The 25,438-nt window shown below is 39.7% G+C and overlaps 5 protein-coding genes across 8 annotated transcripts; all 5 read left to right on the top strand.

The window, feature by feature from the left end:
• The first annotated feature begins 40 nt into the window (after positions 1–40).
• Positions 41–2,633, top strand: LOC104703949 (tetraspanin-10). Of its 2 annotated transcripts, XM_010420040.3 has the most exons (11): positions 41–510; positions 748–860; positions 946–1,000; positions 1,095–1,150; positions 1,252–1,299; positions 1,384–1,432; positions 1,511–1,594; positions 1,698–1,765; positions 1,844–1,969; positions 2,088–2,163; positions 2,278–2,633. In XM_010420040.3, the coding sequence occupies exons 1-11, from the start codon at positions 457–459 to the stop codon at positions 2,341–2,343; spliced, it is 795 nt and encodes a 264-aa protein (XP_010418342.1). In that variant the 5' UTR covers positions 41–456; the 3' UTR covers positions 2,344–2,633. The 2 variants fall into 2 exon arrangements, with proteins under 2 accessions (XP_010418342.1, XP_087316232.1); XM_087460106.1 differs by lacking the exons at positions 2,088–2,163; positions 2,278–2,633 and having other exon boundaries at positions 1,844–1,973.
• An 82-nt stretch (positions 2,634–2,715) lies between these two features.
• Positions 2,716–6,094, top strand: LOC104703950 (putative DEAD-box ATP-dependent RNA helicase 48). 3 transcript variants are annotated; one of them, XM_010420042.3, is made up of 10 exons: positions 2,716–3,781; positions 3,873–3,979; positions 4,089–4,144; positions 4,229–4,456; positions 4,551–4,757; positions 4,844–4,930; positions 5,011–5,106; positions 5,182–5,397; positions 5,487–5,669; positions 5,754–6,094. In XM_010420042.3, the coding sequence occupies exons 1-10, from the start codon at positions 2,772–2,774 to the stop codon at positions 5,982–5,984; spliced, it is 2,421 nt and encodes an 806-aa protein (XP_010418344.1). In that variant the 5' UTR covers positions 2,716–2,771; the 3' UTR covers positions 5,985–6,094. The 3 variants fall into 3 exon arrangements, with proteins under 3 accessions (XP_010418344.1, XP_019083669.1, XP_087316231.1); XM_019228124.2 differs by having other exon boundaries at positions 2,718–3,781; positions 4,086–4,144; XM_087460105.1 differs by having other exon boundaries at positions 2,730–3,781; positions 4,248–4,456.
• A 2,092-nt stretch (positions 6,095–8,186) lies between these two features.
• Positions 8,187–9,833, top strand: LOC147941998 (uncharacterized). The gene has a single exon (XM_087458711.1). The coding sequence runs from the start codon at positions 8,187–8,189 to the stop codon at positions 9,831–9,833; it is 1,647 nt and encodes a 548-aa protein (XP_087314837.1).
• A 946-nt stretch (positions 9,834–10,779) lies between these two features.
• On the top strand, positions 10,780–11,382 carry LOC109125696 (CLAVATA3/ESR (CLE)-related protein 14-like). The gene has a single exon (XM_019228130.2). The coding sequence runs from the start codon at positions 10,867–10,869 to the stop codon at positions 11,107–11,109; it is 243 nt and encodes an 80-aa protein (XP_019083675.1). The 5' UTR covers positions 10,780–10,866; the 3' UTR covers positions 11,110–11,382.
• A 1,019-nt stretch (positions 11,383–12,401) lies between these two features.
• On the top strand, positions 12,402–15,021 carry LOC104703951 (uncharacterized). The gene is made up of 7 exons (XM_010420043.3): positions 12,402–12,626; positions 12,866–12,985; positions 13,088–13,201; positions 13,283–13,405; positions 13,504–13,593; positions 13,676–13,742; positions 13,829–15,021. The coding sequence occupies exons 1-7, from the start codon at positions 12,519–12,521 to the stop codon at positions 14,863–14,865; spliced, it is 1,659 nt and encodes a 552-aa protein (XP_010418345.1). The 5' UTR covers positions 12,402–12,518; the 3' UTR covers positions 14,866–15,021.
• The last annotated feature ends 10,417 nt before the right edge of the window (positions 15,022–25,438 follow it).

Below are 25,438 nucleotides of genomic sequence, written 5' to 3'. Positions count from 1 at the left end.
GCATGTTAAGTTTAAAATTGCAACAGGTTAAAGAACCAATAGTATAACTTTATGAAAAGACTGAAACACCAAATCGCAGTTCGCTCTTAGGATTTGGCACGAGTCAAACGTATACGTTTGTACATTGACCTCTCTCTCTTATTTGTTGTTCTTATTCATATGTCGTGTCGTGTCTGTTCTTAAACCCCATCCATCGATAACTGGAACTAAGCATGAGCTGTTTTTTTTCTTATACTGAGAAAATACCCTCAAGTCATTTTCGTTCTTCAGTTCTTCTTCTTCTTCTTTTTGATTAGAAGACCCCATGAGAAGTTTAAATTCTCCTCACTGACACATTTGTTTTCTCTTTCAATCTTTAGCAGAGAACCCTGAACCAAAGTTTTCATCTTTCTCTTTCAATTTGTGTCTTTCTTTGATTCTTTAAAGGGTTTTTTCAAAAGAAAGAATCTTGAAAACATGGGTATGGGCACAAGCACTTTCGTTATCAGATGGGTCAATCTTCTTACAATGGTGAGCTTAAAATCTATTCTTCACTTAGTTTATGATCTTCCTTTGGTTCTCTTCAATGGATTTGGTTTCTCGAATTAGATTCAGGGTTTCCGTACAGGTTATAGGTTTCTGTCTGGTGAAGATTCTTAGTGAAATTATACTGTTTTGCGTGATAAAAATGTGAAAGCTTAGACCATTTAATGTTGCCGTTTCTGTAACTTAATATAGTAATGTCTGTGTGTTACATTTCTGGTGAAGCTATTGGCTGTGGCAGTGATAATATTTGGGGTGTGGATGAGTACACATAATGATGGATGCAGAAGGTCACTTACATTCCCAGTCATAGCTCTTGGTGGTTTCATCTTCTTGATGTGAGATAACACTACTTTCAAAATTGACACTACACAAGAATGGTTATATGTTATGAATTGTCTATGATCTGATGGTTTTTTCCAGATCCATAATCGGGTTTCTTGGCGCGTGCAAGAGAAGTGTAGCGCTTCTTTGGATTGTATCCTTCACTTACCATGTTCTGTTTTCTATTTCTAATGTTGGAAATTTTTTGATTTGGATCTTCCTTGACATGGATGATTCTTCCTTTGAAGTATCTTGTTGTGCTCTTGATCGTTTTGATCGCAATTCTTGTCTTTACCGTATTAGCGTAAGTCTCACTCTCCAAAAGGTTTTTCATGAAGGCTCAGATAGTTGAAGATCTCTTTGAGAGAATTCTCATTCATTGTTCTCATTTGTGGGGTTTTACAGGTTCATTGTAACAAACAATGGCTCCGGACATACTAACCCTGGTTTAAGGTAAGTGTACACTCTATTCCTCCATGGTCACATTACCTATTCTAATTTATATAAATCTTAAAAATCTTTCTGTCTTCTAATTAGGTACAAGGAGTATAAGCTGAATGATTACAGCTCATGGTTTCTGAAACAGGTATTGCGGCAAGAAAATATCATTCAAAGTAGAATGTTTACTTCTTTTTTTTATGTCTAACTCTCATCGATGTTTCAGCTTAACAATACTAATAACTGGAACAGACTAAAGAGTTGTCTTGTTAAATCAGAGCAATGTAGGAAGCTTTCCAAGAGATATAAGGTCTAGTACCTTCCCCCCCCCCCCCCCCCCCCCCAACAAAAATGCCTTAATATTACCGACCTGGATAATCTTTGAAATGTTCTTGATTTTGTTGTTGTTTCAGACTATCAAACAATTGAAATCCGCAGAATTAACCCCTATAGAAGCTGGCTGTTGTCGACCACCATCTGAGTATGTATATATGCATCTTCTTGTAATTTTGTTGATGTTTTCTAATTCACTGTCTCAATTTTTTATTTTGTTGCAAAGGTGTGGTTACCCTGCGGTGAATGCTTCCTACTATGACTTGAGCTTTCATTCGATAAGTTCTTACAAAGATTGTAAGCTTTACAAGAATTTGAGGACCATCAAGTGCTACAATTGTGATTCTTGCAAGTAGAGCTATCAACTTCCACTCCCCTTTAAAAGCTCTTTTTGTTACAATTCTGTCATTCATTTTCAGATGAGACGACTAATAATAATAATTCTTTTCAATTTGATTTAATAACCGCAGAGCTGGAGTAGCTCAGTACATGAAAACCGAGTGGCGGCTTGTCGCGATCTTCAATGTGGTTCTGTTTGTTGTCTTGGTAAGATCTCTTATTAAACATACACAGAAACACTTTTGTAAATCTTGGAACTGTTCTAATGAGAACTAAACTATTTGTTTTCTCTATTGTTTTGTTTGAAACATACATCAACAGTCAATGGTTTACTTTGTGGGATGCTGCGCTAGAAGGAATGCTGCTAGTTACCGATCCAAACCTTAGAAAATCGAAGCCAGGCCAAGGTTAAAAACATTCTTCACCTGATTCATTCTCCCCAAGTTGCAGAAGAATCTCACTCTATTCTTATCTTGGTGTATGCTTCCAAAAGAGAGACACAAGATCAACAACAACTTCTCTCTCTTATTCTTTTTTACTCTTGTGTAATCCACATAAGTTGTAGAAACAGATCAAAACAGAGCAAATGTGATTCTTTTCTTCTCCTTCCATCAAACAGAGGAAAAAAAAACATCAAAATCTGAGATATAAACCGGAGTTAAAATTTGGTTTAATAACCGGTTTCAAATCCAAACCGAGATTTTATAAATGTCAGACCGGATATAACCATCTTTCGATTACTGCCTTAAACCCTAAAACCTCAGGAGAAAAGAAAAATAAATTCACATTTCGTCTGCAAAAAGAGTCATCGGAAAATGTATTCGTTAATTCTCCGGGAACGATCTGGATCCTTGACAGGTTCCTTATGGAACCGAATCGTCACCCGAAACATGGGTGGTGGTCCGAGAACCTTCCCTGGAGGACTCAACAAGTGGCAATGGAAACGAATGCACGAGAAGAAAGCTAGAGAGAAAGAGAACAAGCTCTTGGATCAAGAGAAGCAGCTTTACGAATCTCGGATTCGGACCGAGATCCGAGCTAAAATGTGGGGAAATCAAGATTCCGGCGAGAAAACGGCGAAACCGAAGCAGAGTCACGGACCGATGAGTCCGAAAGAGCATATCAAAACCTTGGCTGATCGGTTTATGAAAGCTGGAGCAGAGGATTTGTGGAATGAAGATGACGGGCCGGTTAAGAAATCGGAAGAAGAAGAAGGGTTGTCGAGATTGTCTCGTAGGGATAATGGAGGAACAGGTTCGAATTCGATTGATTCTAATTTTAATTCGCCAATTGATGTGAGGAAGTTTGTTTCAATGGGTAGTAGTAGTAGTAGTAGTAGTAGTAGGAGAGGCTTTTCGAGTATGAGTAGAGGTAGGTTTAAGAGAAATGAGAGTTCTTGTGATGAAGGAGATGACTTTGATCCTAAAAAGTTAGATACTTTGAGTCCTTTTTCACCTAAGTTTGCGGGTACGAAGGAGAAAGTGAAGAGCTCGAGGAGTGTTGAAGGAGTTATAAGGAACAAAGGTTTGTTTGGTCGGAGGAAGTTTAGGAAGAATGATAGTTCAACTGAAGAGGATTCTGATGAAGAAGGTGAAGAAGGAAAGATGATAGGTTGGATGGATTTGAGAAAGACAGGAAGCAGTGCGTCGTTAGGTAACCACGATATCAAACTGACGAAAAGAGTGAATCGTAATGTCACGGATGAAGAGCTGTATCCTCCTTTAGATATTAATACAGTTAGAGAAGATCTCAGTAAAAGAAGATCTGTGGATAATGTAATGGAGGAGAACCAAGAGCCTCATGACTCTATTTACAGTGGGAAAAGGTATTTTTTAAAACCCCTTGTCTAATAAGGCTTTTGAATTTGTTCAAGTTTGGATTTTGATGAGTTCTACTCGTTCTGTATATGGTTGCAGATTTGATGAGTCGAGTATATCTCCTTTGACTTTAAAGGCGCTTTCTGCGTCTGGCATTGTTAATATGACTAGAGTTCAATATGCCACTCTCTCTGAGTGCCTCGATGGTACGCATCCTTCTAGCTCTTTTCTGATTTCTCTGCTATGGTTTTAAATTTCTTCATTTGTATCAAAGAATTGGCATGTGACAAAGGAGTATCCTTTATGTTAAAGCAGGTAAAGATGCGTTAGTCAAAGCCAAAACCGGGACGGGAAAAAGCATGGCCTTTTTGGTATTTTACAATCCTTTACTCCAATATCACTTGCCTTAGCTTATGTTGTTTCTTTAGATAACGCTGTTAAAATTGAAAAAACAGCTTCCTGCAATTGAAACAGTTCTGAAAGCGATGAACAACGGTAAAAGTGTTCACAAAGTTCCTCCGATATTTGCTCTTATCCTATGTCCCACAAGAGAACTTGCGAGTCAGATTGCTGCAGAGGGCAAGGCTCTGCTCAAATACCACGAAGGTATCGGTGTTCAGACTCTAACTGGAGGTACCCGCTTCAAACTTGATCAGCAACGACTAGAATCCGAGCCTTGCCAGGTTTGACCAACCGTTGTTCTTTGTCTTACAGGAATTGCTTACAATTTCTAGCTGTTGTGTTAAAACCTTCTTTTCTTTCCACACTTTGTTACAGATACTAATTGCAACTCCGGGAAGACTCTTGGATCATATAGAGAATAAGTCTGGGTTAACATCACGTTTGATGGCGCTTAAATTGTTTATAGTTGACGAGGCTGATCTTTTGCTAGACCTAGGATTCAGGAGAGATGTCGAAAAAATTATAGATTGTTTGCCTCGTCAAAGACAATCTCTTCTCTTTTCTGCAACCATCCCAAAAGAGGTACAATTGCTATATAACTTCATTTTTTTTTTACCTTTATGACAAAATCCAATGCGAGAACACAGCTTAAAGTTGGGTTACTTCAGGTCCGTCGAGTCTCGCAGCTTGTTTTGAAAAGGGATCACTCTTATATAGACACAATCGGTCTTGGTTGTGTAGAGACTCATGATAAGGTAAAAACTTAAGCTCTTCTTTTTGTCTCAAAAGCTTGTTACTTGAATCTGGTTAGTGAATTTTCTTGCTTTGGTTTCAGGTGAAGCAATCTGTTATTGTTGCTTCACACGAATCTCATTTCCACTTAGTACCTCATCTACTAAAAGAACACATCAGCAAAACGTCTGATTACAAGGTAAAACAAGCCTTGTGAATATATCGGTTTTAATCTCTCTTTATCTTTATAATACTCGTAACTATCCAATTTCAGATAATAGTCTTCTGCTCAACTGGTATGGTAACGTCACTGATGTATACTCTGCTCCGAGAAATGAAATTGAACGTTAGGGAGATTCATGCTAGAAAAGCTCAGCTCCATAGAACACGTGTATCAGACGAGTTTAAGGAATCGAATAGACTGATTCTTGTCACATCTGATGTATCTGCTCGTGGCATGAACTATCCTGATGTTACTTTGGTTATACAGGTAAAGCACAAAAGCAAGCATTTTTCATGCCAAGGACAACCTTTTTATGGATATTTGACTGATTGGACTTGGTATTGTGTTGTTGATAGGTCGGTATACCAAGTGATAGAGAACAGTATATACATCGGCTTGGTAGAACCGGAAGAGAAGGCAAAGGAGGCGAAGGTTTGCTGTTGATTGCGCCATGGGAGAGATATTTTCTTGATGAGCTTAAAGATTTGCCTCTTGAACCGATTCCAGTTCCGGATCTTGATTCAAGAGTTAAACTTCAGGTGTGTTTGAAATTTAGTGTTATACACCATAACTGGAGTTTTCTTAATGCCAACTGACATTGAGGACAATTGTTTTGTGACCAGGTTGATCAGTCAATGGCTAAGATTGATACAAGTATTAAAGAAGCAGCGTACCATGCTTGGCTCGGTTACTACAACTCGGTTCGAGAAACTGGTAGGGACAAAACCACGCTGGCCGAGTTAGCTAACCGGTTTTGCCATTCTATCGGTTTAGAGAAACCTCCGGCTTTGTTTCGAAGAACCGCGGTTAAGATGGGCCTCAAAGGTATTACTGGTATACCAATCCGAAAATAAACCGACCCGGGTTGGTAATTTAGATGTATCCTCGTGAAGAGAAATGTATACACACATTTATGATAAGTAATGTGATTTTCAAGAGTAAAATCATCATCATATTTAAACAATTTTGTTATTTGTTGAGCCAAATTTACTAATCAAATAATCAATAAGTCACGAGGATTTCTGCTTTTATAAGCAAACAATAGTTTGTATTGTTAACAACTAGATCATCGGCTATACCGGAACAGCTATAGTGGGACTTTTTGTATTGGTATCGCGTAATTAGTTAGTTTAAGCTATTTCTGTAGGATTAGCTCTTTAATTATTAAACTCATTGTCATATTATCTCTCTCTCACCTTGTCACGTGAGCAAAATAAAATAAAAAGATAAGTTTGTAAAAAAGTTAGTAATATTTTGTTACCGTTGTGATGATATAACTATGTGACCGTTGTAATAGATGTAACTGTAACAGCATCAAATTTCCTCTTTTTTTTTTTTAATCTTTTGAAAGGCCATCATCAAATTCAAATCATCAGCAGAGCAGAGCTTATGGCGGCTATGTTGGGATGGGAGCGCATATCATAATATCTCTCATTCGGTCAAAGGCGTACGTAGTAATGATCGATAAGGAGCGAGCGAGGACTCTAGTTTGTACGATTCCCTCTTCTCTCACCCTTTGGATCGCTTCTTCTTCATCCTACGAGTATGTAACTTTGGTGATAAATTCAACATGTTTATACATATTTTAAATTTAAGTGGTACATGAATGAACCCTACCTAAGACCCCAACTAATTTGAATTAACCATATAACGGGATTATAGAGAAACAGGAAAGAGAGATAATCTGAGAACATCGGCCAGAGATTGAAGAGTAACATAGTCGTGAAGCCCAAAGGTTGTCTTCAAATAACCACTAAGACCGCAAAGAAAAACAGAGAAACGATGCTAGTCTGTTTAATAGTTGTATATACAGTTGTAATAACATCAGTTTCTTGAGGAGAAAGCAAGTCACTAGGTTTTTCATTTCTTTTGAGAAATGCCAGTGGCGGTGGTGGTGAAACGATGGGCTCGGTAAATAGCCAACCACATATACATATTAAGACAACTGCCATCATAATTCATAAATCCACAAGGACTTTAGACAACCCTAGGACTGATCATGATCTCATCACTAGGTCTTCTCACATGGAAAACAGCATGAGAGCTACCGCAACAGCAATTTAACTTGTTACGTTAGCCTGTCATCTTTCGTGTGACACGGACATCTCCATAACTGAAACTTAACTCCTCAATAATGTTCTTTTTGTTTAGAAGGAATACCCAAACTTTTGATCCATTATCTTAAATCGAAAATCAAAATATCTTAAACAGTAGTTTATATTTATCACGCTGCCAAAATAACGTATACATAAATTTATCTTTATCATCATATATAAAATTCATAATCTTACAAAAGTACTACTATACGGTTACTATTTAGATAGGCATTATTTGTCAAAACATTACCGCTGCCTTGTGTTTACGTATATCACATATTCGATGAGCTGTTCATTTTATTATAAAACTGAACAAAAGTCGTAATCGTTGGCGCATGCATGACCAACGTCAGATATCCTTGACGTGTCCTGATCCAAAGGGCTTACTTGCAAAATCTAAGAAACCCACTTTGAAGTATATGTTAAATCTCGCATTTTGTTTTATATTACATGCCATATATCCGTTTCTATTTTATTTTGACAAGCTATAACACTTGCAAACAAGAACTATACAAATTCTAAGATCATTTTCTTATATCAGGATTCCCATTTTTGCATGGGAAGAAATGTTAGGAAAATGAGTTTAAAATTATCGGATTAAAGAGTCTCCTTCCTGACCTTATACTTCCAAACCAAACTGCATTTGTTAAAGATAGACTTTTATTAGAGTACGTGTTTCTTGCTTCAGAAGTTATGCAAGGTTATCATCGTAATACAAGAAGAGAAAGAATTACTCTCAAAGTTGACATCTCAAAAGCTTTTGATTCAGTCAGATGAGACTTTTTTCTCGATTCTCTTCAGGCTTATAAGGTTCCTCTTGTTTTCATTACCTGGATAAGAGCGTGTGTTTGTTCCCCGTCTTTCAGTATTAGTATAAATGGGGTTTCTTCAGGATTCTTTAAAGGAAGGACGGGTTTGCGCCAAGGAGATCCTTTATCGCCAATTCTGTTTGTTCTGGTAATGAATGTGTTATCCTTAATGTTGAATAAAGCTGCAGTTGAAAGATCTTTCAATTACCACCTTGGGTGTGAGGATCTTCAGCTTACTCATCTTTGTTTTGCTGATGATTTACTAATATTCTTAGAGGGTTCTGAAAAATCTTTGAGAGGAGTTATGTCTGTTCTCGCAAAATTTGAGGAAATCTCTGGTTTGAAAATGAACATTGAGAAGACCTCCTTGTTTTGTTCTGGTGTAAGTGATGATACCTTAAACCGGCTAAAGCATGTTTTCAATCTTACTCCATCCTCTCTTCAGGTCCAGTACTTGGGTCTTCCTCTTTGTTCCAAAAAGCTTTCAGTTAAAGATTGTGATCCTTTACTATCTCGAATTCAGAAGAAGTTGAATGCTTGGACTCATAGGTTTCTGAGTTTGGCGGGTAGATTAACTCTCTTATCTACAGTTATCTTCGGAATTATCGGTTTTTTGACTAGTGCTTTCTTCCTCCCTAAGCATGTTATTAGAAAGATTAATAGTCTCTGCAGCTCCTTCCTTTGGCATGGAAAGGTAGACTCTCCCTCAGGTGCAAAAGTGTCTTGGTTTAACATTTGTTTCCCTAAATTCGAAGGTGGACTTGGTTTGAGGCACATTAGTAGTTGGAACGAAACTTGTGTTTTGAAACTTTTTTGGATGCTGTTTTTTAGAGCTGGTTTTTTTTGGGTGGCCTGGATAAAAAGTAAGTATCTTTCTAAATTTCCTTTGTGGGCGCTCAATGAAAAGAATGCTTCTTACTCTTGGAATTTCAGAAGATTACTTAAGCTGCGTTTCAAAGCTCTTAAATTTTTTAGCATCCATATTGGAAATGGTGATTCTACATTCTTCTCGTGGGATCCATGGACTCCTTTTGGATCTCTTTACCATTTCCTTGGTTCAGATGACCCTAGTCACTTAGGGATCCCTTTGTTTTCAACTGTGGCTGAATTGAGCAATGAGAATGGTTGGTCTCTTCCTAATGCTAAATCAGAGAGACAAGTTCTTCTCCACTCTTTTATCTCTACCATTACTTTGTCATCAGCAAATGATACTCCGGTTTGGGCAATCGACGGTATGGTACAATCTTTCTCTTCTAAAGCTGTGTGGAATGTTGTTAGGTTTTCGAATCAAGTAAAATCTTGGGCTCCTCTTGTGTGGCACAAAGCTGTTATCCCAAAGCATGCTATAAATTCATGGCTATTTATACTTAATCACAACCCTACTCTTGATCGTTTGTCTACTTGGGGAGTGGATATTGAGTTAGACTGTCTTCTTTGCGGTTTGGCTCATGAATCTCGAAATCATCTGTTTTTTGAATGTGCATATTCTGCTGAAGTATGGAGATTAATTACACAAAGACTTAAGCTATCATCGCCTCCGTTACTTTGGGATCAGATTCTTCTTTGGATGCCAACAGTTTCAGCCTCAAAACATACAAAACTTGCTCTCCTTCAAGGTTGGCAGGGTACACTCTATGAACTGTGGAGAGAGAGAAATCGACGATTCCATGAAGGTCTTTCGGTCTCTCCAGTTTCAATAGCAACAAGCATCATGTCCACCATGAATAACAAGTGTAGTTTTTTGATGCAATTGGATTTGAAGCGAGGGACCTCCCTTCTTCAATGTTGGATCAGTTAAGTTTCATATCAAGCATTAGGCTCTGGTTGCTTCTTCCTTTTTTTCAGTCTTTGTTTGGTTTAAAACTTTCATTCTTTTAGTTTTGTTCTTATTTTTTTGTTTGTAATATAGTTCTATCCTATAAATTTAATATTTTATTTATATAAGAAAATTCTTTAACAAAAAAAAAATTATCAATAAATGTGCTTGTGTGTACTCTAGCAAAATACTGTGTAGATCCAATTAAAATATAATATATATAATATATATATATATATTAGCTGACTTTTTACTTTTCATAAATATACATATTGGTTTGGTTTGGTGGAGGAAATCAATAACAAAATAACGATTGTCTCTATAACTTATAAGAATAACTTATTAGTAAATTATATGTTAACGCGCAAATAATTAGATGTCAAGAAGTTACATAAATAATTAATTTGAGTAGCGAAACCAAAATAATAATAATAATAATATAAATAGTAAATTATCTCAAAGTCAACGGTGTGTGATCAAGGAATCGACGGGTCGGAGAGATCCACGCGAGCACTCCACCCGATCGGGTATGACAATACTACCCTTGAATCAAGTTCCCATTTGTGAAAACGTCAATACTTCTGTTTCTTAATTTTACCAAACGACACAACGTGCGTGCTCCACGATGACGGTGAGGCTCATTACAATTGTTGAAGTTTGATTTACGAAATGAAAACTCTAAAACACCTTACCTAAAATAATGTTATTAATCACGTAAACCCCACATAGAAAAAATTATCAGTTGCTGTATAATTAATACGTTTGAATTTGAACTATCTTATAGAGAGTCAAAGGAGAGGTTAGTTTCGTCTTTACGGAGGATAAAATTAACAATATTTAATTGACTTGAGAGGAATTTAGTTTGTTTCCTTCGCTCACAGGTCCATGTCACGATCCCGTAATTAATATAAATCTTAAGCCTGCTTAACTCATCGACATCATCAACACAAGACTTGTCAAGAAACCAAAAAAAAAAAAAAAAAAAAAAAAAAAAATCTTACGGAGAGAAAACAAGATGAAAATTTTGAGCCAGAGATTATCGTTTATAATCGTCATGATCTTTCTTTTCTCCGGGCTCACGTCTTCTTCCGCCAGCCGCAAGCTCCCTACCATGACGGCTACGGAGGAGTTCCAACGATCAAGTTTTGACGGCAAGAGAATGTTATCGAAGGTAAGCGCCGCCGAGAAGTATGATCGGATCTACGGAGTTTCGGCAAGATTAGTTCCCCATGGTCCTAACCCGCTTCACAACAAATGATACTATAACATTGTAGTTACAATTTTGTCGTCATTATACTATATTAAATTTGTTTTAGATTTGTTTCCCTCTTGTGTCAACAAATTCTCTTTTTTTTTTCTGGTTCTTTAGTTTCTTATGTTTTGTAGATACAAATATATCATAGATATACGTACAGAGACTTTAGTAACTTTGTTTTCATTCATAATTACAGTTATTTAATACGATCTTGAAAATATGTATTAAAATGATTCTCTTGTTATATTGATTTGAATTAAGCTGCGATTGATAACATATTCTGTGTTATATTTGTTATTAGTTAAGGGATGTGATGATTATCTAAATTTTTGGGTGTTACTCAGTTATAATATTTTGCCATGTTACTATAGGTTTTTTGTTTTTGTTTCGTTTGTTGCAATGAAGTCTATTACTATACGGACGAAATCTATTATTATAAATAAGACGCATTAAATTTGGAATATGCTTCAAAAGTTTCAATATAGTAATTGAACTTTTCTTTGATTCCAAATAAATCGAGGTCAACAATCGTATAAGCAAAACAATAAGTGTTCCCAATAAGCAAAACAATAAATAAGTCATCCATTGAACAAACAAACGACATAAAATAAGTCAAGATCTATGTATCTTGTAAAACAATTCTCATTTTACAATAAGAAATTAAGTGACAATAATTATGAGTTTACGAGTCAACAAAATGGGTAGGCAAGACACGGCACGGCAATGCGTTTGACCCTCTTTTATTTTCAATACATTCTATTTATTAAAAAGAATACTACTTAATATATATAAACACACCTCCACACAAAATTGACTTAAATCAGAATTTTCATTATATTTATCTTTCAAGAAAAGCTCAAGTGTGAAAGAGTTCAAACAAAGATCAGCGCAATCATAATCAGTAGGAAGATAAACAATTTTGACAATTATTATGTTTATGTTTCTTTGGAAAGAAGTTTTTTTTATTAACTTAGTAGAGAGTTTACAAAAATATTCAACTGATGCAATCAGTTAATAAAAAAACACAAACAAGAATATTTTAAAAAAAATCAACTTAACAAGCTAACAATGTTTTGATACCACCAAATCTAGCTACCATATATATGTTTCAAATTTTTTTGTCTTGTTAGTCAATAAGAAAATTATTTCAAATTTCGTGGCTAATAGTGTGTGACCTTGAGTCCTTGACAACCTAAACCAAAGCTTCGGGGTTAATATCGATAATGAAACCTTCATAAGGACTAACATGTAAAACTTCTCAGATATTACCGCCACGTGTCTCGTCGACAATATTTAATCACTTCTTGAGTTTGCTTCTTCTGTCGCTCTCAGAGACACACAGTAGTGACAAAACCTGATCACCGGGAAAAAAAAAGCTCTGTTTTCAGACGACCGAATCTACTCACCGGAGAATGTTACGTCAGCTTCCACAAACTATTACGGCGGACGCCACGCCGGATTGGCTTCCCGTCGGTTGGATTGTTCACTCTACAGTTCTAAGACGCGGTCGCCACACTAAGGTATATTACTACTTAGTACTCTTTACTCTCTAAATTTCAGAAAACCCCACCTCAAATTTTGTAAATTTACAAAATATTCAACACCAATTTGAGAACTTTTGTGGAATTTTCTTCATTAAATTGAGAAGAAAAAAACCAATCTTTAATTGAGAAAATTTAGGAAAAATCCCACCTTTAATTGTAGATGTAATTGGTTTGTATGCATGGTGATGGAAATTTTTATACAATTGCTTTTGTAGACATACACGCAATTGAGAACAGGGAAGAGGTTGTCTACCAAGGATCAAGTTCTTGATTACATTCAAATGGAGAAGATTCGAGAGAAACGAGAATCCGGAATCGAGAAGAAGAAAGCAACTGTATGTATGATGAGTTCTTTACCCCCAAAGATTCATGTTCTTGAGTACACTTACAAAGTTCTTTGGTGCGTTTATATAATGTTTCTTTTTCTCTTGTTTCAGTTAAAAGCCTTACAAGATATAGAGACCGCAATGGAAAGGCCTTGGTGGCTTCGGGATGAAAGGCAAGCTGAGTGGAGGATTGGTGGTTCTGTTGGTGGAGTCCCATACAAGGAGGTATAACTGAGATTAATCATTTTGTGCATTTGTTTGTTATTGAGAGTGAAAGATTTGTTCTTCTTTTGTGTGTGTGTGTAGATGAATGTGAATGGACCAAATGATTTTAGAACCAATTCAAAGGAGACAGTGCTATTGGATGAGAACACTGTGGTATCTGAAGATTCATCAGGTGAAGAATACGAAACCGGGTGTAATGAAATTGTAAGATGCATTATTTTATTTGAAAGTATAGAATCTTATAATAGAGGTTGTAGTAGCTGGTTTGATACTTTTGTTTTTTGTTTTTAATGTTTTGCAAGACGTATGTAATTGATGAGGATGAAGAAGATTTGTCAGAGGGTGAATATGTCGAAAATGTGGAGAATTGCTCCTACATGTCCTCTACCCCTGTAAGTGAATTTGTTCTCAGGTTTGCTATGTTTCTTCTCGAACATGTATTGATGGGAGTTTTGTGTTTTATTTTATCGGTAGCTACGGACACAGCCAGAAAGAATGAAGAAGTTGGAGTCTCGAGTAAAAACGCAGTGTGTGTTTGAAGGTAAGTGGATAAAACGAACCAAAGAGTAATAATACAGAGATGTTTGTTGGTTAGTGAAAACAGACAGATAATTTTTGTTTGTGCAGATGAGGATATGAGTAGTGACAGTGACACCAAACTTCCAGAAGCTGAAACCTCGAAAGAAGAAAATGGTGTGGGAGAGACTGGATCATTAACTGTTGAAATCAACCTGGACTGTGAACCTGCAAGTGATAGTTTGGTAGAGAATAAAAGTGGGATCGAAGGAATAGGAACAAGAAACATTGAGATCATTGACCTAGAGAGTGAATTGATTCACATATGTGACTCATCAAAGGTTGTTGAAGTGACTCAGGAATCAGGAGATACATGTGAAGAGGCTCTTCAAGCTCAACCTACGCATGAACCAGGAGATACAAGTGAGGAGGCTCTTAAAGCTCAAGCTGCGGAGAAATCAGGAGATAAGGGTGAAGAGCTTCTGAAAGCTCAGGTTGCGTGGGAAGAACCTGTTAATGAGTGGAGAAGTTCGGTCTTCTTTCCATACAGTGAAGCTCCTTCACATTCTGTACTTGTTTTTGACGATTCTAATGCTAGATCATCTGTAGAAGATCTTAGCAACACCGTTGAGCTAGGTTCATCAATCCTGCAAGAAAATAACATTAGTGGCTCTAAAAAGAGGAAGAAGAACACGGAAACATGTTCATCTAAGAAGAACATCAAGAAGAAAGGCATTGAAGCACCAACCAAAAAACTTCAGAGAGGCAAAACACCACCAAGTAAACCACATGGCAAGAAGGGAAGTTCGAGTGTAAACATGGACAAAAAACCTTATGTTTGGCCTGAGCCATGCCCAAACTTCCCATTTGAACCACTCACAAGATCATTTCAAGTAGAGGATGACTCGGTAATCCGCAGGTACTTGGAGCAACAGTTTGCAGCTCCAGGAAGTGCTGAAAGTAACTTACCTTTACCTGATTTCGGATTGCCTAACTTCTCCAACATCCAAATCTCACTGAATGAAGAACCTGCATCCAAGAAAAAGAAGTCTCCTGATCCTCCATGTGTACAGGTCGTAAATTCAAGCTTACCTAGTTGCAGTTCCATAGGTACTACTAGTATGCTACAAATAGTCGCAGGAAACTAAAGAGACACTGAGACTTGACAAAGCTTAAGCTGTTTAAAGACCTTTTGTAAGAAAACTTTATATGCCATATATGTGTATGATATAGAATTACTCTTAAGGTATTTACTCAATTATGTGCATACCTTTAACAAGAGCCAAATATAGATCAAAACAAAATCATTGGGTTTTCTTTTATTAGTTACTTTAGATATTCTGCAATGCATCTGTTCAGCATGAAGATCACATTTTAAAAACAAATCGTAAAGGTACAATATTAAATTTATACGGACAAAATACATACTATTACATGTTATTCGTGATTAAGCCCAAAGAAACTCACAAATGAGTGATTCCGAACCAAACCGAATTAATATAGATATGAGTTTACTGAATTATCTGAAATCCGAACTATAAGAACTGAATCCAATCCAAAACTCAGATGAGATAATCTTACTCATTAGAATTATTGTATCTTTAATCGGACCTGGACCGATAAAAACATCTATAATTTGTATAATTTTAATTTACATTGTGCTAAAGCCTAATTTTTTTTAATATGTATCATATTCCATCATATTAATAGTAGTTTATATATTAGTAACATACATTAACTCAACACAAACCATATATAATAATACTACATAAGAAGGTAATTATAGAAACTAGGTTTCCACAATAAATTTGTTTAGTGAAGGAAACAAATTCAAACAAATAATCTCTCAAAAAGTTGGATTAAAACTATAAATCAAAAGGAGGGATTTAATCTCTTAAAGAATAGGCTAGGGTTTGCTCAAGAACAAAGATGAATTTAGGGTTTTCTGTATTAATTTTTCGGATGCCGTACAATGGAGAAGTCTCTCCCCTTTTATACAATTTCATTGATCACAAAATATATTAACTTTCTTTATTACCCAGAATGAAATACGGAAAGTTCCCATCTCTTCCTCAAGTCGGCCGTCGGTCGAATTAAGAAGTTGGCTTCTCGTCGGTGGGCTAAGCCTTCTTGTCCGAACAGGCCTCTTCCAGATCGTTAGTTAAGATCCCTAACCGGGAATTAACCGAATTCCCGGTTAAATGATCAATTTATCTTTCTGGTTTAGATCGGTATGTTGGGGGTGCTAAATCCTGCACCAACAATTAGTCCCCCCCGTTCTGAATATTCGGGATTAAATTCGAATGTTAGAACTATAGGAAAGAAAATATCCGATCTAAACCATAAAGAATTTTAATTATGTAACCCGGGCTTTATGGTAACACGTGTCACATCCACTAGATCGGAAGCCGAAAGGTCACGTAGGTCATGATGACTTTCGTAGGGTTGCCGCCCATCCGATTCTATAAATACACAGCCTCCCTCTCCATTTCTCATTTTTCGCCGACAGCACAAGGTATTTTGCTATTTTCTCTCTCCTCTTTGCTTTTTTACTTTTGTTGCAATTTCCTGGCTTTCCTCTGCACTCTCCGATCATCCATCATGACGAGCACTTTGGATCTCGCCTCCTCTCCTGAAAACGAAAACGGTCGCCTAATTCAACGCAATTCAAGAAGTGAAGCACGTAACCTGAGTCGTGTTACACAGATCGGAGGACCCCTCAGATCGGGCTCTGAAGCCCAACTTCCCCTAGTCTGATGTTCGGCCGGGGCTTCTTCTTCACAAGCTCAACCCACCAGTCGCAACGAAAATGATAATGATGAAACTCACAATGTCGATCTGCACTTGGAAGAAGATCGATTTGTTCCCCTGGGACTCTTGATTGACGATCTCCCACCATCATTGGACCATAAAGGGCAAATCGGAGGTGAAAAGACTCTGAGTTCAATCAAATCGGTCAACGATATGTTGAACTCATGCGGCCTTGGGAACATTGGCGTTACCATCCTAATCCCACGAGATGATCACCGCCCCTGGACTCCTCCGAAGAGATACATCTGTTTATACGAAGATTATTTTTCGGAATGTCGCCTTTGGTTCCCGATTCCATCCCTTTTATCGATGTATGCCCAAAGACTCAGGATTTCGATCTCCCAGCTCGCCCCAAGCAGTATTTGTAACTTTGTCGCCGCTCTTACTATAGCGACCGAAGTAGGAGTTGAGATCGGAGTTCAGTGCTTCGAGCAGCTGTCAAATTTCAAAATATCAAAGAGCAAAGAAAACTGGGAAGTGAACATGAAACCGTAACAAAACTTTCTTCATGGTCAAAAAGTTAACAACTTCAAAAAGTGGGCCGCCCGCTACTTTTATGTTCGTGTCGACCAATTCTCATTCGAGGATCCGTTCGGCTTCCATCGGAGAGTGTGGAATGGAGATCCTGGTAGATTTTTAATTTCCCGTACGTTTTGGTGTATCATAACTCTGCTAACTTGGTTTAACTTCCCGTTTATTTTTTTCCGATTGCCCTTTCACCGCAACACGTCTAGCTCGTGGTTATCATTCCGTTGAAGACGCATTACTATCTGGCACCAACCGACGGCGGGAATTTATCACCCGTATTCGTGTCGAAAAAGCAATGGCAAAGTCAGAACCAAATTTCCCAGTTTTGCGAGTTTGTTGGGACAGACTTCGGAACCCGTCGGGGCATGTGTCATCACGGCGAGTTGCCTTCAGGTCGTGCATCCGAACTCTCAGGCTGCTGCCCAACTCAATACTGACCCTGTTCTGGGCGATGAGGAGATCGTCGACATAGTCGGTAACGAAGATGTCGTTGAAGCCGATAATCCTGCTCCTACCCTGGAAGGCATCAACCCTCCATCTACCGAACAGGACGTCCTCCCACTCGAGACTAGAGAGAGGAGGAAAAAGAAGAAAAAGCAAAACAAGGGGAAACAAGTCGGAAATGAGTCTGTGTCTGAGCCATCATCTGCAGTTAACCGCAAGCGCTTGGGAGAAGACGCGGGACTGGAATCGGCTGACCGATTCCGTGTAAAAAGTCGGAATGATAAAACCGATCGGTTCACCTTTGACTATTTTGGCGAGGGTCCTTTGGTCACGAATTGGGCGGCCTTTGGTGAACTCTTCTAGAACTTGAAAACTTCCGGTCGCATTCTCCCGGAAACTGAGAAGTTAGAGTTCGAACAAGCATACCTCGACATCGCAGAATCCCACCTAATGGTTTGTATCACTATCTTCCTTAAGTTATTTAGATTTTACATGGGTGAACTAACGCACTTCTCCTGGATTTACAGGCCGCTGCCAAGATCAGTGTGCTAACTCAACTGTATGATAGACGAATGAAATAACTGTCGACTTCGGGGTTTGAATTTGAAAAGATGAAGGAAAGCTTAGAAGAGATCCGGACAGCCAATAGGGCTAAAGACGACATGATCAAAGAGCTGGAGGTCGTCATCGTCGGGAAGGATGAAATTATCGCTCAATCCGAACTGGAGATTGGTGAACTGAACTCCCAGACACGCGCTCTTGAGGAAGAGAAATCCGAGCTACGGCGAGAGTGCGATGAGCTGAAGGCTAAGTTTGACTCTGAAGTTCGCAGACCCCGCCGGGACCGTTTGGATAAAGTAGAAAGAACAGCGAAGAAGACGCAAACCCATCTAGACAAAGTCAGAGCCTACCTGGTTGAACAGGACACGATAGTTCGCCCCATGGAAGACATGTTGAATCAGGCTGTTGGAGTCCAGGAGACGGTACAATATCTGATCGAAAAAGGATTCGTCATTCTCGAGGAGCGAGTCATAGAGATCAATGAGAAGAAGGCCAAAGCTCAGGAGGCCGTCGACGCGATGGACATCCTTGAATTGGGGGAGAACGATCTTGTCATGTCTCCGGATCAGTTCGGCTTCGTAATTCTTCATCCTGGGACTATGGCTCCGGATTCTGTGAGGCATCAACACGGATCAAACACTGCTATTTTCCAAGCCGATCTGTCCGACAACGTGGAGGTCTAAGCGTTCGCTTCGAATTTCACTAGGAGACTATCTTGTTTGAGTCCGGGTTTTGAAAACCCTTGTAAGAATATTGCCGACTTGCCCGACCTATTTTACTTTTTTTTTTGTTAAGTTTCAAAGACTTTGGATTTGACTTATTTTTCTGGAATCTTTCCCTTTCATATAAATGGAATATGTCTAGTATCGAGAAAGTCGAAATTGGAAAAATATCCCCTCCCAAACTTGTATAAATAAGCTTGCGTCCTTTTGTTTGATCGGAATTATCCAGACCGAGGCAAACTTAGAACTGGAATAATGCCTAGTTCTATTAGTAGCGTAGAATCTACGCTTGCCGGGAATGATGTTCTGACGTTCTCGAACGCAGAGGCTATCGAGAGAGGAATGGCTTATTATCCAAACAGCAGGGTTCCTTGGATGTTAATGTTCATTGTTAATCCGGAAGAAAGACGTGACTTAGAGGAATTTTTCAATTCCGTAGAAGACCGGCATGCTGAGTATCATGATCGACTTGCGGCCTCGGGACAAGTGCAACGTGAATTACTGTTCAAACTCGAGATGCTCGAGTCCCATCCAAGGACTTGGATCGAGAATGGGTTTGAGAGGGCGAATGCCAAGTCTACCCAAATAGATCCTGCCTTGATTGGCGATTTTGTTCCGACCGACATCAGGCCATTCTACATCAACAAGCGTGCTAGTGAAAACGACATCACTGAGGCCAACACCTTTCATCGCCAGGTTACTATCCTCTGGTTCCTTTTAATAATAATCCAATCCGCTATTGCTTTGATTTGACTATTCCCTTCGTATTGTGTTTGTGCAGATTGAAGCTATGCATCAAGAGCTAAGCCAAGATCTGCAGTACTTTCATATGAAGAAAGGAAGGATCGATCGCGAGCTAATGAACCTGGAATCGGAAATTGCTATTCTTAAGGCGAAAAGAAAATGGACTACCGATCTGCTTGATGAGGCGGAACAGAAAGTCAGAGCACTGGAGACTCGACCCAAAGAACGGGAGAAGACTGGGCTGCAGCTGTTGTGGCCGATGCCGAAGCGACTCAAGACCAGTGCTCGAGATTGCCGCTAGTGGTGTATTAGCACGAAAGTAACATGTTTTGTATTGATAATATGTCCTCTTTTATTTTAATCCAATAAGGCGAACAAGACTCTGCCGAATTGTGGCAGGCTGAATAAAATTTGAATTCGAAAACATGTTTCTATTATTTTGCAAAGATGTATGAGAGGCGGGACGTCTCCCAACATATGTTTGGAGTGCGAGATACTGTGATCGGTTTCTCTCCTTTGCTCTAGGTCGGGAGTCGGACAGCGAAATTTCTCTCTGGGTTTGGCTAACCATTCCGACCGAACTAAAGGTTGGGTGCGAAATAAATACTCTGGGTTCACCTTATCGCATAAATTAGAGATCGGGTGCGAAATAAATACTCTGGGTTCGGCTTATCCCTACATATGCACGATAGGGGCTAAGTGCGAGTTGATCACCTGGCCAGGGTGTCAACGAAGAATGTATTTTGACCTCGAATGAAGTCAGTTCGATTGGACGAATGTTCAATCCAGATCGGAATGAAAATTGATATGTATATATATATTAGTATATTATTATTTATTATTATTATTATTATTATTTTTTTGTAATGACGCGTGTCTCGAAACATTGAATGTTTGAATGGTCGTTAATTGCGTCTCTCTGGACGTAGCGAAAAATCTGCTGCATTCTAATTGGCGAATCAATGCTGGTAGTTCGCGTAGTTTTGAGTATAAATAGGGGAGGGGTTGGACCCTTGGTAGACATTCACAACACATTTTTTTTTAAAAAAGATAAGATGCCAGTCACCACTCGATCTGCATGGCTGAGAAGGGCTCGGGAAAGGATAGCCGCAGCATCTGGCGATCGGGAGCCGGATTTCCCAGATAATCCCCCCCGCAAGAAGTAGAGGAACATCGCGATCCCGCGAGTTTGCTCTGAACTCAGACACCGTCAACCCGAGGGTATCCCCCTTGCAGCTGGAGCTCCAAGGGTACCGAGATCGTCGTAAAAGGATGGGCGCGTATATTCGGGCGCTTCGACTGAAGCTTGACCAGCTCCATAGTCTCTACCGGTTAGAAGGGACCATTCAAGTCCTGGAGGATCTTATCGACGAAGGTTACTTCCTGGCGCACTGGCTTATGGCCCGACTACTTGCTGAGCACACGGCGTGCAAAGAGCTGGTCGACCGGATGGACGTACCCGATCTACTGGACAGCGATCGCGAACCCCTGGGTGAAACCGCCTTCCCGTTCGTGACAGAAGTCTGGGCCTATCGAGCTTGCTTGAATAGGCTGATCCGGTTTGTCAACTATCTGGAATCGTCGGGTCAAGCCTTCCGCGAACGCCATCTACTTGAAGGCCCATCTGCCTTTATAGAGGACATGATGTCCACGGGCTCTGGGTTGCCAACTGAAAGGCTAGAAGCCCTACAGCGGGAACGAGAGATCTGGCGAACTACGGTGAACGAGCTAGCGGTGGAAGAACTGTTGGAAACTGACCTGTCTGGCCTAACACCTGCCCTGATATTGCAGGACCGTCCAGAACGCTAGAGGGTTACCGGCAAAACTTTTGGATCGGGCTCCCCCAGCAGGAAGCTTGCCGACATTTTGGCGATCCCATTGTAACCAGTTAGCGTTCGAGCCTCGGGTTTCACTTGCTCCGGTGTGACTCCCATTTTTTCTAGCGTTTGCCAGAACAATACGTTAATGGTACTCCTAGTGTCGACCAGGACTCTTTCGACATCGAACTCGCCCATGGTTACTTCGATGACTAGAGGATCGGAATTGCGATGTTGGATCTCCTTGGCATCCTCCGGTGTGAATGATATGGGGTCCGTGCAGAGCGGAGGTTCGTTCGAAGTTGCCTGAAGACTGCAAACTTGGTGTGCCCTCTTCTTCAATGCTCGGACTGAGTCAGCGCAGTCCTCTGGTGGGCCGAGTATCATAGTTATTCGTCCTCTGAGAGGGGAGTTGGCGCGGCCGGGATTCTGCCCTCTTTGTCGCTTGGGAGGACCAGGTAGTTCGTCCTCTTGGGGCATTTTGTCTTGGTGATTTGCGAGCACTCGATTTGCTGGCTGTTGAACATCATTAGTCGGACCATTGTTCATGTATCCTTGCCCGGCACCTCCTGCACCGCGGCCACCATTAGATCGACCACTTCGCCATCCTCCGCGGCGACCTCTGCCTCCGCGGATACTTTTAGGCTGAAAGACGGCTTCGGTTTCGCCAGAGAGGTACTTTCCATATAGGTAGTTCCTTAGATGGACGCACTCGTGCGTGGAGTGGCCGGCTATCATGTGGAAATCGCAGTATAACTCCTTCGGATCGGATGGTTGCTTGTTTTGGCCGTCTACCTCAGAGACTGCATGGACGACACCCTTTTTTCGATCCGGAGGGTCGTGATGCTTTCGGGGCTCGTGTTGCTCGTCCCGGTTTTTAGCCTTCGGGAGGTACGATGGTGTCAAGGTCGTTTTCGCGGCTAATCGGGCATCCTCATCTTCCACGAGTGCAAACCGAGAGGCTCGATGTAGCGCGTCATCGAGTTCTTTAGGCTCTCGGATGTTGAGGTCCTTCCGCAAGGGTGATCCGGGATGAAGACCCTTCCTAAAGGCAGGGATCGTGGCATCTTCTGGGACGGAAACGTTCGCCAATTTTTCTTTGAATCTGCCTAGGAAAATGCCAATAGGCTCTCCGTGTTCTTAGGCCATTTCCCAGAGATCCGAACTCGTCACACCTTGCTCGATGAAGATCCGATAATGCTTGAGGAAGGCCGTTGACAGTTGGTTGAAGTTATCAATTGAGTTTGGCTCGAGCCTTGTAAACCAGGTTAAGGCGGGGCTGGAAAGACTATCAACGAACCACTGGCAGCATTTGATATCCCTCTGTTCGTTGCTGAGGCACGCCTTGGCTACAGTGGCCATGAAGGACGTCATGAAGAGGACCGGATCCTTGTCCCCGAGGTAGGTCGGGAGCTTCAGCTTGACGTTCGGTATGGCGGCTTGCAGAATCCGCTGAGTGAAGGGGGTTCGCCGAGTGATCTGGACAATCCTGTCGATCTCTGGAGCTGTGTTGATAGCCCGGTGGAGGAGCGAGCTCATGCCGCGAATCTGCGACTTGATCTCCTCGATCTCGAGGCAAGCTCCCGTGTTCGTCGAGGGAGCGGTCGGGATAACCGGGGTTTTGCGGATCCGTGAGCCGAATTCGATGGTCGGAGACTTGATGTTTCCTAGGGGAGAAGGGTCCTTCGATCCGATTGGTTGACTGTCGGTATGTCCGAGAAATCGAGACGACGAGTAAGATCGCCTGTCGCGAGTACAGGCGACTGCCCCGCGGAGACTGGAGATGGAGTCGTCTGTGTTACGACTGCATCGACCCTGCGATTGGTGTCGGAGATCATCTGGTAAATTTATTTTGTCATGGTGCCGAACAAGATCTTGAAATCTTCCATAGAAACGACCTGCGGGTTTTGGAATAGTGCGATCAGGGGGATTCTCAGTTCGGACCCCAGGTTGTTGCTCTGTGGCGCGCATCGTTTCCCCTCTCAAGAGTGGTTCATCTTAGTGCTCTGTATCGAGGTGGACTGGTTGTTCGCGAGTTCGCCCTATTCCTTGGCTGGGGTCCCCTTCAGATCTGACCTCAGCTGGGAGTTTGAGGCAGTTATCGGTTGGGTTGACCGATGTAGCGACGTTATGACGGGCGTAAACGGCTGTCGTTTGCATGGTTGGAGCGTCACTTCGTGCTTTCGTGTCACCCCGAGGAGGTGCTAGGCCCGTGACATCGGATACACTTGAAGAGGTGCGGTTTGTGCCGATGATGTAGGCTGGTAACTGGAGACATTGTTGTAGGCTTGAAGGGAACCTTTCGGTCGAGCTGCTTTGAGAGATTAACTTGTAAAGACGATTTTGCGTCCCCACAGACGACGCCAATTGTATAAACTAGGTTTCCACAATGAATTTGTTTAGTGAGGGAAACAAATTCAAAGAAATAATCTCTCAAAGCACAATAAAAGATGAATTTAGGGTTTGCTCAAGAACAAAGATGAATTTAGGTTTTTCTGTATTAATTCTTCGGATGCCTTACAATGGAGAAGTCTCTCCCCTTTTATACAATTTTATTGATCACAAAATATATTAACTTTCCTTATCACCCATAATGAAATACGGAAAGTTCCCATCTCTTCCTCAAGTCGGTCGTCGGTCAAATTAAGAAGTCGGTTTCTCGTCGGTGGGCTAAGCCTTCTTGTCCGAACAGGCCTCCTCCAGATCGTTAGTTAAGATCTCTAACCGGGAATTAACCGAATTCTCAGTTAAGTGATCAATTTATCTTTCTAGTTTAGATCGGTATGTTGAGAGTGCAGTAACAACATATTACATATATATAACTAGGAAACGAAATCGGAATTTATTTTTTTGCGTGTGGATTATTATCTAATCAATTACTATATACATACAAAAACAACTAATGAAAAAGAAAATATGTACTTTCACAAAAAATATATCTATATATGTATCATATATTTGCAATCCGGTGAAAGCCTAAAAATTTGAATTGTGTTTACATGTCTTTCTATTTAAGATCTGTTACAACTTGTTTCACGTATGTGTTTTATAATCTAAAAATTAGTTAGTTGCAATTATTTTTCATTTTTATTTATTGGTTACGATGTCAAATATTAATAAAAATGACTGATTACAACAATACACATACGTAAAAATAAATCGAATTGTAATTTATTTTCTACCTATGTTCTGCTTATGTTTTGCTCATTGTTTGCCCACTTTTTTCTTCTACCTTAAATTATAATGAATCAAATATGACATAAATGCAAAATCATGTTAATGCAATATTGTTTGGAAATATTTGATCAGATGTAATATGCTTCTTAGTTTTATGCAGTCTCGTCAATATGATTTCTTTTTAACATATTTATGAGTTTTTAAATTAAATTCATGTTAATTAAATATATATCAAGTCACACGTATTATATTATGGATTTTTACAAGCTCTAGTTTATTTTTATCAAATTCAAATAATGTGTGTTTCTTTGGTTTGTGATGTTATTTAGACCAAAATATATAAAATCTATGTTGTTATTGTAATCAAAAAGAATTCAAAATTTTAAAATAGATAGTTGAGGATACTTATGATGTATATAAAAGCATGTGTGAATAATTACAGTGTAAGATTGACTTCATCACTGAATATACAAAAGATTCTTGCACACATATTATGAGCAATATTCAAAATGACTTTTTTTTTTTTTTTCCAACCAAAAATGACTTTTTTTAATAGCCTAAATCCATATGTAAGGTTAAAGAGTTCATTGTTTGGACGAAGAAGAAAAATTGGAGAGTGTGGTTGGCATATCGAAACTGTTGGGACTAAAACTCTTAAGTCTGAGAGATTGCAGAGCTCCAATAGATATCGGTATAGTGGAAGAGCTGGCACTTTTTGAGCACCTAGAAGATTTGGAGATACCCATCAGTGATAGTATCAGCGATAGTACAGCTCTCAAGAAACTTCTAAGCTTCCCAAGATTGGCAAATGTCACAAGTTATTTGATGCTTACAAGGAATCGGACATTACCAAGTACTAATCTGGTGTGGAATATGAGAAATATGGAAAAACTCAGTCTCCTACAGCTGAGTTGTAT

This window comes from Camelina sativa, chromosome 7, assembly GCF_030686135.1.
Source record: "Camelina sativa cultivar CO46 ecotype springtype chromosome 7, ASM3068613v1".
Taxonomy (NCBI): Eukaryota; Viridiplantae; Streptophyta; class Magnoliopsida; order Brassicales; family Brassicaceae; genus Camelina; species Camelina sativa.
Note: the sequence above shows the minus strand (reverse complement) of the source record. Positions and strands in the feature narration are given on the sequence as shown.